The sequence below is a fragment of the Odontomachus brunneus genome, unplaced genomic scaffold (assembly GCF_010583005.1).
Source record: "Odontomachus brunneus isolate Ranch 3 - 2012 unplaced genomic scaffold, Obru_v1 Obru_scaffold_011, whole genome shotgun sequence".
NCBI lineage: Eukaryota > Metazoa > Arthropoda > Insecta > Hymenoptera > Formicidae > Odontomachus > Odontomachus brunneus.
This window is the reverse complement of record NW_022639461.1, coordinates 1,317,777-1,330,372: the sequence shown is the minus strand read 5'-3', so window position 1 is coordinate 1,330,372 and position 12,596 is coordinate 1,317,777. Positions and strand designations below refer to the sequence as shown.

Below are 12,596 nucleotides of genomic sequence, written 5' to 3'. Positions count from 1 at the left end.
ATATATATATATATATATATATATATATATATATATATATATATATATATATTCTAAAAGTTAATAAGTATAAAGGTTTAAAAGTTAAAAAGTATATAAGTATTTATGTTCAAAACTTAAATATTTATATTTAAATATCAAAACAATAAGATTATTCAGGATTAGATATATGTATACATAATTCTAGGCGTTCTTATTGTTTTGGTCTTTAAAGCTTCTGGTCTCTTGCCGCGGCTATCTTGATTTATGACGTTAGAAGAAATGAAATACAATTAATACAGTTTAACAATAGTTAGTATAATTAATATAATACTACTACAATTACTACAGTTAAATACAGTACTACAGTTAATATAGTTATTATAAGGAAAAATATAGTTAAAAGTTCTTGCGTTGAAATAAAATATGTTTACAAAATGATACTTGCAATCGGTTGAGGAGATCCGTAGAATAGTCTAAACGATTTCTTTTTAGTGTAACAATAAATAATGAATAGCCGTAAAATTAATATGATGGAATCATGAGAAAAGGTAAGTTAAAGAGGAGTGTTTTGCGTGTATTTGAAAGTTTAAATATTTAAGACCAAAACAACAAGAAAATCCAGGATTAGATACATACTCAGGAATTGGTATTTTTACCTTACTAACGCGCGAGGTAGTCAGGGGAAACGTGTATATTAACAATGTAATCTGTAAATACTAACAAATTCATAATTACGCATATAAGCATTCAAGTGCAGTAAATATAAATTTCTCTTTGAAACTTAAAAACGGATATGCTATGCTAACACGTGTACTCGTGCAAATTACACTTTGTCTTGACGAAATTTGGATGGTGCTTTAATTAGTAGACTATTGAATGCCGAATAATTGTTATGGACAAATACATTTCTAAGTCTTTTTCTTAGCTAAAGTGTAATATCGAAACTATCAGTTCCGTTCTCGATAAATAATTCAACAATCGAACGAGGAGATTGTTTCTTTTCTCGAGGCTTTCACTCCGTGAAAAGTTACTGTGTTTTTCAGAGAAACATGCATATGCAACACAGTGATTTATGTTAAATAGGAAATACGGTGAATCAGAGCGCAGATTCGCATCTGGGTGCGACTTGGGTGGTCTGGTTTCAAGTTGCTTCGGCCGTTATTTCAAAGTTTTTGTCAGAGATGCACCTAAATCTGTACCAAGAGAGGAAGAGTTTAACGTTATAATAAACGACGTTAATCGTTGTATCACACCTAAAAAAGTATAATCTTATTTTTAATGGAATCCTCCTACATATAACCACAAGAAAATTCTTTTGAAGCCAAGGGGAAAATATTCCAAACACAATATTCTTAAAACAATATTCTTAAAGTTAGAGAATTTCGTGTCTTATCTGCATGAAAAAAAAAAAACAGTATGGTTGGCCCACATATTGATCTAGTTGTATTAACCCGATTCAATAGTAAAATACGAAATAACAACGAATCATATGATTGCTGTAACTACTAGAACAATTGTCGAGTTACTGACGTTGCAGTGATGGCGATATCTGGTCGCTCCAACCAAAGTGTATCTATGTTGCCCTAACCGATTTCCAATTGTCACAATCAGATCACGCGCAGCTATACTAACGCAGTTGAGAGATGTACAGAAAAGTAACTATATCATATCAACCATACACACATAATCATCATACAAAGATAACTAGAGTGACGCCACGTTGCTCATATTTAAATACTTCTGCTTTATATATTGCATTATATATTATTTTCCCAGTGTACAATCAAGTCTTACTCTTGATAGAAATTTCTTCCAGTAGGAGAGCATATTCTGCTTCAAATATTCCTCTTAACTCAAAAAAGGAAAAAAGTTAGAATAACATCTAATAGATTTTCGATTAAAATAATTTACTTCATTAAAGAGAAGAACACTCTTTCGATAAGAGTTTTCGCTTAGAATATGAAATTACAGGAAACAACACCTTGCAACTAGAATTTCCTTTCTTGGATGTTGGAATATTTTCTTATTGATTTTAGGAGAATCCCTTTGAGGCCATTAGGGTTCCGTTAAGAATGAGAATTTTTTTTGGGCGCATACTGCGACACGTTCGAGCCACAAATTCTACGTAGGATATACGTTCGCAAAAAAACGCGGCAAATTTACACGCGATAGATTTTCCCCGGCGCGCCACAGATACTCACATGCTCAATTGCTCTTTGGTTTCCTAGGAAATGTGCCTTCGTTCTCTGCAGGGATTATGTACCAGATGCCTCAGAGTGTCATTTATTCGCCCAGTCCAGGGGTCTTGCTCGGCATAGGACAAAACGGGCAACCGGTGCAAATATCTCAGGACGGAGGTAGGTTTCATTTCGCCGACACGGAGAACGCGGCGGGTCTTACGTAATATGCGCCGCTGTGCGCGCGTTTCGAAACGTCCTTACGCGACTCTCTGAGATTTGAGAGAACAACGAAACACGAAAATCGCCAATTTCACGCGGACGCATAGAAACTCTCCACTTGGAAAGAGACTCGCGGAAATCGCTCGCGCGCTTCTCCCGGCGCGTCTGAATCATCGGTGACATCCGGCGAATATATAATTGCGCGCCAGAGAGGCGAGAGATTGTGACTAATAATTTTGCATAATGCTAATAACTAGTTATAGCCGGCGATAATAAATACACAGCGTCCTGCGTTAAACACCGTTGACACGATCGGGAGCGCGTTTGGAAAAACGGGAGGGATTCTTCGCGGCAATTCGCGCCGAGTGGAAACGCGCGAAAGTGAAAAAAGAGACGAGAAAAAATGCACGAAGCAAAACAATTGTCCACGGAAGGATCGGGTGGGAAAAAGCGCGAGGCGATCCCGCGACTACCAGTGTCTCATTTGCTTTTCCCTTTGCGACTTCCTTTTTAGGTACAGTGGCATCGGTGAACTCGTCGCAATCGAGCCAGCCGTTCATCACGATACCATTAAATGTCGCGATGAGCGCGGCGGGTTTGTCCTTACCGGTGAGCTCTAGGATGACCTTATCGTCGCCGACCGCGCGGTCGCCCACAACGACGGCGTTGTCCACCTGCGACTTGCCGTCCGATCTGAGCAAAGATCGGGAATAACCGCGGTCGTCTGCGAGGATGAGCTGACTGAGCTGGCTCCGCTCGCTCTCTCGTTACCACGGCCGGAAGTCGTCGCGCGTACGAGCGAATCGTCACGCGGAAACGACGACCCACGGATATCTCGGCGCTGGCCATACTTCTACGTCCGGATAATGTCCGAATAATGTCGGGACGAGCGATCGGAATTGCTGAAGCGGATAGAGAGCGCGCACTGTGAACCCTGCCTGCCCGTCGGGATTCTTCGCCCCTTGTCGCGCTTTTCGTCCGCGCTGCTCGAGGATGGACGCCTTTGTTATACTTCTCTGCGAGAAACCAGCAATGATGATGATGATAATAATAATAAGGATCTGCGGAACCAATACTCACGCATTTCTCTCTCTATTAGTGCGGAATTGTACGGAGAAATGGTCTCAGCTGTCGTATAACTGAGCGGCGACCGAACGAAAACTTGCTGACGAGAAGTAATATCTTTGTTACCGAACGCACATTCGTCTGGGCATTCAGCTGCGTCAGAACTCGATTGAGATAGCTGAGAGCGATTGACTGAGTAGAAATCTCCTACAAGAATCTGCCCGTTTCTATAGTCGAGTTTTCGTCCGCTTCCCCGGGCAATAGAAAGTTCAGTTACACTAACGTAGTTGTCTCTTCCGTGTATGAGTGTGAAGAATTGTAACGGCAGAGCGATGCTTCTCTGCGAACGAGCGGATAGACTGAAGATATCGAATGAAGAATCGATTTTTCCCGTTTTCTCTCGCTGCACACACATGTCATGTACAGAATGCGTTGCTCGTGAATAACGGTCGTCGCGTACACGATTTCCACGGAAAGAAGATCTCGGTTGGTTTAGCTGAATGAGGAGGGAAACTCCGAAAAGGAGTTGCAAGCTTTGAAATGTCTGATTATCCTTCAACCGAGTTTTCGCCTGCGATGAGAGAAAAATGGTTAGTCTCGCTAAAATTGTAAGCTACTCGCGGCACCAATCATGTCTTTTCGTTCGAACAAGAAAGTAGTAGTAGTAATACGCATACAAGATTGTTATCATTAACAATACAGTAACTGTATTACAATACATTACTGTAAGAACGGTTTTTCCGACAGCATTTCTTTCATTGTGCGATTATAGTTACCGATACCGGAAACTTTTTTCTCAATGTCGTCGCCAGTAGGCCGATTCTGTAACCTTCAATGATAGTGTCGTTATCGTCATGTTGTCGTTCACGTGGGTATAGTATACTGAGAAGAAAAGACTCGAAAATTTATCTGCAAGATACAAGAATATATCTCTCATAAAAATATACTTCACTTCGTAAAAATAAACTTTATAACTCAGGCATTTATTTTCAAGTATTTTTTTTTAGGTGTGCACGCGGTAGAAAAGCTGCGACACACCATGCTAGCGACATCGTTGTTATAAAGTTCGAGAATCGGCCTACACAGCTATTCGTACAGCGGCTATTCCGTACACGTTTACCGACAACTGTCGGTGTGTGTGGTTGCGCAGCTATTTTATGATATGATATCTGCGCAACGACACATACCGAGCCGACAGTTGTCGGTAAGCGGAATGCGCACCCAGCAGGTAACAGAAAATTCGGTAGCACGAACCGAGTTTTTCTTTCCATCTGCGTGAATAAGCGAGCGATCGAATGTTTTACGGCGACACAGAAAAGAAAGTGCTGTTGTACCAATAAAAATTGTCAACATCGCCGTAATTGGAGTGAATCTCGTTGATTCAATATCTATCGAAACCAATACATCATGTATTGTTTCGATGACTCAGTATTAGTTTCAATGGCATTACTGTCGAATCAAGATTTATTCCAATTACGACGATGTTGGCAATTCCTGTTGATACAACATTTTATATTCCGTGTGTACAGTTGTGGACTAAAAGATTGGGGACCGTAATTTTTGGGGTGAGTCTTGTCCAATGGTAGCATTCTCTCATTAGAAAACGAATTCTTCCATTGGACAAAACGGATAAGTTCACAATTCATATCAAAATTTACGGGCAATCTTTTGGTACATTCGACTGTGATACACTCGGTTACTAAATGGTAGCCATACCATTGTCTGAATAAAGTTGCAGCGCTCCTGGTTGTCACAAATTAAGGGCCGATTGTTCCAACTTCTTGGTATGTTAACTGAAAATTAAATCATATGTCTATTTTTGTTTTTTCTTCAACTTAAACAGACATGTGATTTGACTATCAGTTAACTTATCAAGAGGTTGAAACAATCGACTTAAGAGACATTGAGACTTAAGAGACGTTTCACACTGTAAATTACAACAAGAGTCGAAGTGGCAGTATAGGGTGTAAAAATAAATTTGATTAACATGACATTTAAAATATATAAATAAATTTGATTAACATGACATTTAAAATATATAAAATAAATTTGATTAACATGACATTTAAAATATTGTTATCCTCCCGTAGTTTAAATTATGAACTTTTGGACTTTGAAGTTTTAGATACATCCCTTTATGAACTAATTACAGTGCGAACGCAGCAGTGCTTCTCAATTGATGGTCATATTCGGCAAAATGTGTGACCGTTTAGTAACCGAGTGTACAGACTCGTAAACTCATTGTTTCATAGACGCGACAATACGTTTTCACGCGCGCCCGCTGAAGTAACAGCACGCGCATTGTCCGGCATTAGACGGTCAAATCGAGTCCGCTCGCGCATATCTGGCGAAGGTCCAAGTACGCGGTGAGAGTGGGCAGTTTGGTCAATACGTGTATTCGGGCATTCGTCGATCGTTTTGTATCAAGGAATAGAAACTTGAACTTTCCTCAAGCGCGATATATACGCCAGTGACATCCCACCCCCGAGCTCCTCCACACTATCGTAACAGTAGCGTGATCCGAATAGCACCTATAAATACACCCGACGCCCCGGAACGGAATAGCGCGGTTCCGTGCGCTAGACGGACTTCAGTAGCGTGTTCCGAGAACGCTCACTGCCAATTATGAGACTGACACCGCGTGTACAAAATGCAATATCCGCCGCGCGCTTTGTTTTCGACACGCCGAGCGGACTAGACTCGCGCCCGGCACGATTCCGTGTTGTCTCGTTACACCGCGATACATTCGCTGTGTGCAATGTTGTCAACGAGCTATCTCGAAGGAAAGTAAGAAAAAGGGAAAAACCACAAACGGCCGCTGCGCAGGTGTGCGCGGCCGCGGTAAGAAGGACCGCGCTTCGAGGTAGCGCGAACAACGTTTATGAAAATGGATGACTGCTCTCCCCCGGAGAGAGTTTTTGTTCGAGCCTCCGTTCGAACGATATCATCTCGGTCGAAATGTATGTTACGTTCTCGTTAAATTGGAAGCGCGCAGAACCCGATTATATTTCGCGTTAATACGGCCAGCGCTGATACGCGTGAATTTTATCTTGTGCGTAACCTTGTGCGGCCGGGTGCGCGCATCAGATTATGATAATATTTGTTTCTTTGTTTGTTTGTTTTTTTTATCATCCTAAAGCCACCCGCGTATTTCATAGCGCAATGGGTAGAGATTTGACGCGACACAAGTCGCGCGTGCGAGTTTGGAGGAACGATCTTTCAAGCTCGCGCGTATCGATCTTGTACTTCAGTCCTCACTCGAATAGTTGCGAACACATAAATATTAGTTTATACGAGCAACGGGAACAGAAGATACTGTCGATAAGAAAGTCCGTTGAACCAGCTAAAGCGATTTTCCCCACTGAGTACTTTGCCTTGCTATCGATGATACACACGTGGGACGAGTAATTTCACTGTAGACAGTTTCTATCGCGATATAACATCAAAATTGTGAAGAAAAAATTCTGTCATTCGCGTGACGAGTAGAATCAAAATTTCTCTGTTCACACGACTTCGGTCAGCTTCGATTATACTTTTAGATCGGAAGCAGATCTTGGCGAAAAGAATCATATTATGAGTAACTATTACGAGTTACAGTGATAATCAGGCTAGTGGTATACGACAGTGATATCCAATTTGTGAGTAGACAAATACGTATGTTTTATAGCAGAGGTGAAATATTGTAGATCCGTGAATTACAGCGCAAACAGTATCCGAGTTTGCGTCTACGCAATCTTCGCTGTTACCACACATGATCTCGTAATAAATCACACGTGTACTAGACTGCTGTGAACGATCATCTACAATCGCGGCGACGAACACCACGTGTCGGGTCGTGTGTCAAACGTACACACGCGCGACGCGCTCTGTCGCGATGTCGAATATGCCAAAATGTGCAATATTAAATACTATGAAATCAAGCCCTACTGTGTTGTTGTTCGGTAGGCGTTCAGAGCGCAAACTATAATTCGCTAACACGCTAATACAAACAGAGATGCCTATATTGCGGATGAAAAATCAGATGGTTGAAGTAAGATATCATTAAGTGAGACTTTTGTGTTTCTTTTAATGTAAGAATTTCTTTGAATCAGACGATATGTGGTTATGATTGATATTATGTTGCACACTTATATACATATAGAGAAATGTTATTAATAATTATTATTTAAATCATTTGTATTACATATACCGTATTAATTTATTATTGGCGAATTGTGTGTGTAACCTCGCAACGCGCGTCTCTATTCACTCATGTACTTAATCAAACGTCCGTGATGACGACGCAGGATAACGAAGAAGCCCTATTGTTATTTGGTCCGTGCTGCTAGCTTTACTAGTTTTACGCGTACGCTTAAGATGTGTTTGACACTTTTGGTTTATATAATACGTAGACATTAACATATACTTGTTAAATGTTTCGTCGAGCGGGAGAGCTTGCGTTGAGACATGTGATCAAAGTCTTTGTGATTTTGATTGGAAATAAAAGAGATTCGAGTGGGTCGCGACGAAATTCGAAAGTGTGGAAAGTCATAGCGGAGCGTTTTGTTTTAAATGTTGAATATTCGGCGGAACTAGACTAGAGTCGCGAACCGAGTTCGGAACTGCGTCGAAACGGCGCGCGATTGTCAGTCTCGTTCATACCGATTCTTCCGACGGCACTGTGCAATCGGATGCGTTAATGTGGCCCGGGGTGCGTAAGATTCTGCGCTCAAGTCTCTCTGTGACACTTAACAAGTGTATTTTCTCGCGGATATTAGCGCGGCCCGATGTACGCAGGCATTATCGAACGACATCGACTCATTCGATTGTACAGTTTGCGAGTGTGAGCGGGGAATCCCATGGAACGAACAATAACGTGTACATTACGTTATTTTTTGTCTATTTTATATATAAATATTATATATATATATAGTTATATATATATATATATATATATATATATATATATATATATATATATATATGTGCTATAACTTTTTTATTACTTCTGTATGGAAGTACCGCAGTGTGAAGAGTGTTTGTAACGGAATGCCGTGACGAATGAGAAGAAAAACAGAAATACATAAATCCAGGTGTCGCTATTTTCCTTTTTTTTTACACTAACTGTAGACGATATAAGACGATATAAACGTGTCGATTGTGTGCCGATTGTTAAAATTGTTGCGGAATACACGATCGAAGTAGAGAGGGAAGAAGCGAGGGAAAGAAATATACATTACGAAACTTTATGACTGAGATTCTTGAATCAATTATGTCTCTGATATTCCTTATCGTGTGCATATATATGTAAAGTGTGTCGGAACAATGGTATAATCGCTTGTAGATTAGATCAAATTGAACAAAAGATTTCTACTATTTTTCAAAAAACAGCAAACACACTAAGTAACGGTGATAACTGTCAATTATAATTTCTCACTCAACAATATAACTATTATATATATAACACGTGTTAAAATTATATGTTAAATTATACTAATAAATATAATTGTTACATGATTGCTAGGCGCATAAATAATCACACGCCATACGGTAGATGTTATAGCGACATCTGCCGTCGTGTGCTTATATATAGATTAGATAAAATTGAACAAAAAAGTCCTCTACCATTTTTCAAATAATTATATGGATTTTTAGTTATTAATTAAAGAAGATTGGCGCGCGATAATCAATATCGTATGATCATTCGCGTATCTTCTTATATTTGGAATATAATTACAATTATAAATTTACATAGAACGTTAAGAAAAAGATCGCTCGTGAGATTATCATTATTTAATCTTTTTATCTTTTAATCTTTTTATGACTGATAACAATGATAATCGGCGGTGAGCAATCTGCTGTGAGCAATATAAAAGAGAGTATCTCGAAATCGTCTGCGATACAACTCTCAAGAAGTTATAACAGTTGTGATATCGTAAGATCGTTAATTAAGAAATATTCGAAGAGAAATATTGAGAAGTGTCGAGTATTCATTCATATCGTAATCGTAAGTTTTGACGAATTATTTCTTCGTTAGTCGATTCGATCGATCGTTCATCGTTCGTGCAGACGCGGTCCTTTATTTACAGCGTGCGACGTTGCGCGACGATTGGCCGGCCTGGTGGAATAAACGTCAGTAAACGCCAGTAATGTACCGTCATGGCGACGCTGCCGCCACGGAAAAATCCGACTCCCACAAAAATTTCGAAACAGCACTTGACACCTCTGCAAACACTCTTGCAGCTGGGTTTTCCGAAACACCGAGCGTACGTATATGATCCTGTGACGTAAATCACACTCACACGGCGTATCATTGGACAGCGCGTGTGACTTACTAACTGTAAACAAACAGCTGTCAAACGTGACCTTGAACGGCGGTACTTTGTTTCCTTACTTTCATTTGAGCTAAATTTGTTACATTTGTCGCTAAATTACAATATTTGGATAAAGCAAATTAATCCCTATTCTTATAAAGTGCTTTGCTTTGTTATACTGGATTTGAAACTCTATAGTTAGAATACTCGAAGTGTCCGGATTAGAGACACGTGTCTCTTTTGACATAGATATATTTGCATAAATATTAATATATTTAATTCGTTTTTTTTATGCTTTATTAGGGAGAAAGCACTGGCTGCAACAGGACATCGTGGTGTACAGTTAGCATCAGACTGGCTGCTAGCTCATGTGCGTGATCCAACCTTAGATTCTGATACACAACGACAGTATGTGCTATATGCTTGCCCTACTGGACCATTGGCCACACAGCTTGAGCTGTTTTGGTCAGAGAGCAGAGACCTAGGATGGAACGGTGCTCTCAACTTTATACCACACATTACTCTTGTTTCATTCTTTAATGTAAGATACCACGTTGCAACTTGGAATTGAGAAAGTGTTCAGCTTTAAAGTTACATATATATTTTTTTTTCTTGAATACACATGCACATATAAACAGTTTCAATATTTTCACAGGCTCCTGATGAGTTCACTGAGGAATTAGCAAATGCTCTCGAGGATGTGGGATATCAAGATAGATTACAGCATATTGAGTTAGAGACATACGTGTCTCCTAATTTCATGGGTCTCTTTGTGAAGGATGTCAATGCAGAACAGCTGAAGAACATTTCCGTTCGCTACGTTAATAAACTTGCTTCTCTAGGTATCAATGCCGAATACCAAATAACGTCTCTGCACCTCACGCTGGCTTACCAGTTTCCCAGCAACTTATTTCATTCCCTCCGCTTAGCGGTAGAAAAATTAGGACCAAACACACCAGCCAACTGGGAGCTCAGATTATACTCGAGAGACTCGAGACTGCAGAATCTACACGTGCACAAAGTGACGCACGCCCACGTTCCCCAGGAACACGACGAATTAGAATTAAGAGTAGGAGATTACATTTACGTTCCAGAAGGTGCGTGTAATGCGTCCACGGACGGTTGGGTGGAGGGTATCTCCTGGTTGACCGGCACGTCGGGCCATTTGCCGTTGAATCATACGAAGAGAACCGCGGAGTCGGACTCGTGGACGCTGCACACCACCGTAATGATCACCAACAATAAACGATGCGAGAGCGCCGAGGAAGAGGAATTACCGAGGATCAGGAGACCGCCGGTTCTGTCTCCGAGTGAGTCAGTAGATATCACCGACGGCATCCCCGCAGCCGAGCAACCGGTAATCATTTTTGAAAAATACAAAATATGAATAAATCGGCAGACTTATAATCTATTGCTTCCGAACAGATGGTAGCGTCGGAGGTACCTCTGACCTCGTCGAGGGAGATTTTTATATGTCGACACGGCGAGAGAGTGGACTTTACTTTCGGTTCGTGGATCCCATATTGTTTCGAGTCAAACGGCTGCTACGTGCGTCGCGACTTGAACATGCCTAAGGAGATACCATCTAGGAATATTCAGGACTTTCAGAACGACTGTCCCTTGACCACCGTGGGCGAGATGCAAGCGAGTTTGGTAGGCGAGGCTATGAAGTCCTCCAGTATTAAAATAGACGTAGCCTTCGCGTCACCGTCGTTGCGTTGCGTCCAAACACTCGCCCACATTCTAAAGGGTCTGGAGTCCGATGTTCCCATCAAGGTGGAGCCAGGCTTCATAGAATGGCTGGCGTGGTATCCGAACGGCATACCTGTTTGGATGACCTCCGAAGAACTGATCAAAGCGGGTTTCAATGTGGACGCCGATTACGAGCCGATCGTGAAAGCTAAGGAGCTCCCGCTGAAAGAGAATGCTGCGCAGTATTACGAGCGAAGTTACGACTTGATTAAGAAGATTATAGAATGTACGGATGGTAATATTTTAATAGTAGCACACGCCGCTTCTCTGGCGGCCTGCACCAGACAATTGACCGGTGGTAGAATACCCCCGGCGGCTGAAGTCTCTAGATTAGTTCAGAGGGTACCTTATCTTGCGTGCTTAACTGCGCGTCAAAGTCTTGATGGCTGGCAGCTACACCCTCCTCCTTTCCCACCAATCACCCACACCAGTAACAGCCGATTCGATTGGAAAGTCCTCACGTCATGAACGTTATGTGTTACGAGCTTCAAGTCTTTCTTTTTGAGAAAAGAGATTTTACTTTACAAAGTCTATATTTATGAAAAGACTGTTATAACGCGATGAATTTTTACGCAGGGCTTTATTCGATGTCAGTGACATTGAAAACTACAGTATTCAACGAATTAAACAAAGAGAAAGGAAACAAGATTTTCTGGAAGATTATACTTGACATACGAATTATGATAATAGCTAGTCGATCGACTAAGACAACGTTTACTTCCTCAGAGAGTGATCGATACGGGTATTCAGAGGTATAGTTCAGAAATTATCATTTAATTGTACATAGAACAAATACTAGCCAAAATGTTATCATTGGTACATTATATATATATGCATACACATACACACATATATAATGTACTAATCAACTAAATGTTTAATATATAGACAATGTACTAGTCTTAATTGGCGACGTTCTCTTGCCGAATTATCGAGCAGGTACTAAAAAAAGAATTAAAAAGTATTTAATACTTTTTAATGTACTATTTTCTGATTAATATTCATATATTTCTCGTATTTCTCTTTGACACATATATGTATATATATATATATATATATATATATATATATATATATATATATATATATATATATATATATTTTT

The 12,596-nt window shown here is 40.3% G+C and overlaps 2 protein-coding genes across 4 annotated transcripts in view; both read left to right on the top strand.

Moving 5' to 3' along the window:
- LOC116840746 (serum response factor homolog) overlaps positions 1 to 8,674 on the top strand; it is a 21,890-nt gene extending 13,216 nt beyond the window's left edge. The window contains exons 4-5 of one of the 2 annotated variants that reach the window (XM_032807874.1): positions 2,211 to 2,339; positions 2,896 to 8,674. In XM_032807874.1, coding sequence (XP_032663765.1) covers positions 2,211 to 2,339; positions 2,896 to 3,095 — 329 coding nt within the window. In that variant the 3' untranslated portion in view covers positions 3,096 to 8,674. The remainder of the gene's footprint in view (positions 1 to 2,210; positions 2,340 to 2,895) is intronic. The other variant, XM_032807876.1, reaches the window with a different exon arrangement.
- Positions 8,675 to 9,269: 595 nt separating this feature from the next.
- LOC116840744 (protein UBASH3A homolog) lies at positions 9,270 to 12,544 on the top strand. Of its 2 annotated transcripts, none has more exons than XM_032807870.1 (5): positions 9,270 to 9,432; positions 9,515 to 9,691; positions 10,043 to 10,280; positions 10,395 to 11,096; positions 11,165 to 12,544. In XM_032807870.1, exons 2-5 carry the CDS (start codon positions 9,585 to 9,587, stop codon positions 11,957 to 11,959), a joined length of 1,842 nt encoding a protein of 613 aa, XP_032663761.1. In that variant the 5' UTR covers positions 9,270 to 9,432; positions 9,515 to 9,584; the 3' UTR covers positions 11,960 to 12,544. The 2 variants fall into 2 exon arrangements, with proteins under 2 accessions (XP_032663761.1, XP_032663762.1); XM_032807871.1 differs by having other exon boundaries at positions 9,323 to 9,432; positions 9,495 to 9,691.
- Positions 12,545 to 12,596: the final 52 nt, after the last annotated feature.

Bases quoted from the DNA above. Each gene is read 5' to 3' on its own strand.
- LOC116840744 (XM_032807870.1), top strand. From the start codon at position 9,585: ATGGCGACGCTGCCGCCACGGAAAAATCCGACTCCCACAAAAATTTCG. The intron at 10,281-10,394 runs GTAAGATACCAC...ATATTTTCACAG, and splicing joins CTCTTGTTTCATTCTTTAAT to GCTCCTGATGAGTTCACTGA. The intron at 11,097-11,164 runs GTAATCATTTTT...GCTTCCGAACAG, and splicing joins TCCCCGCAGCCGAGCAACCG to ATGGTAGCGTCGGAGGTACC.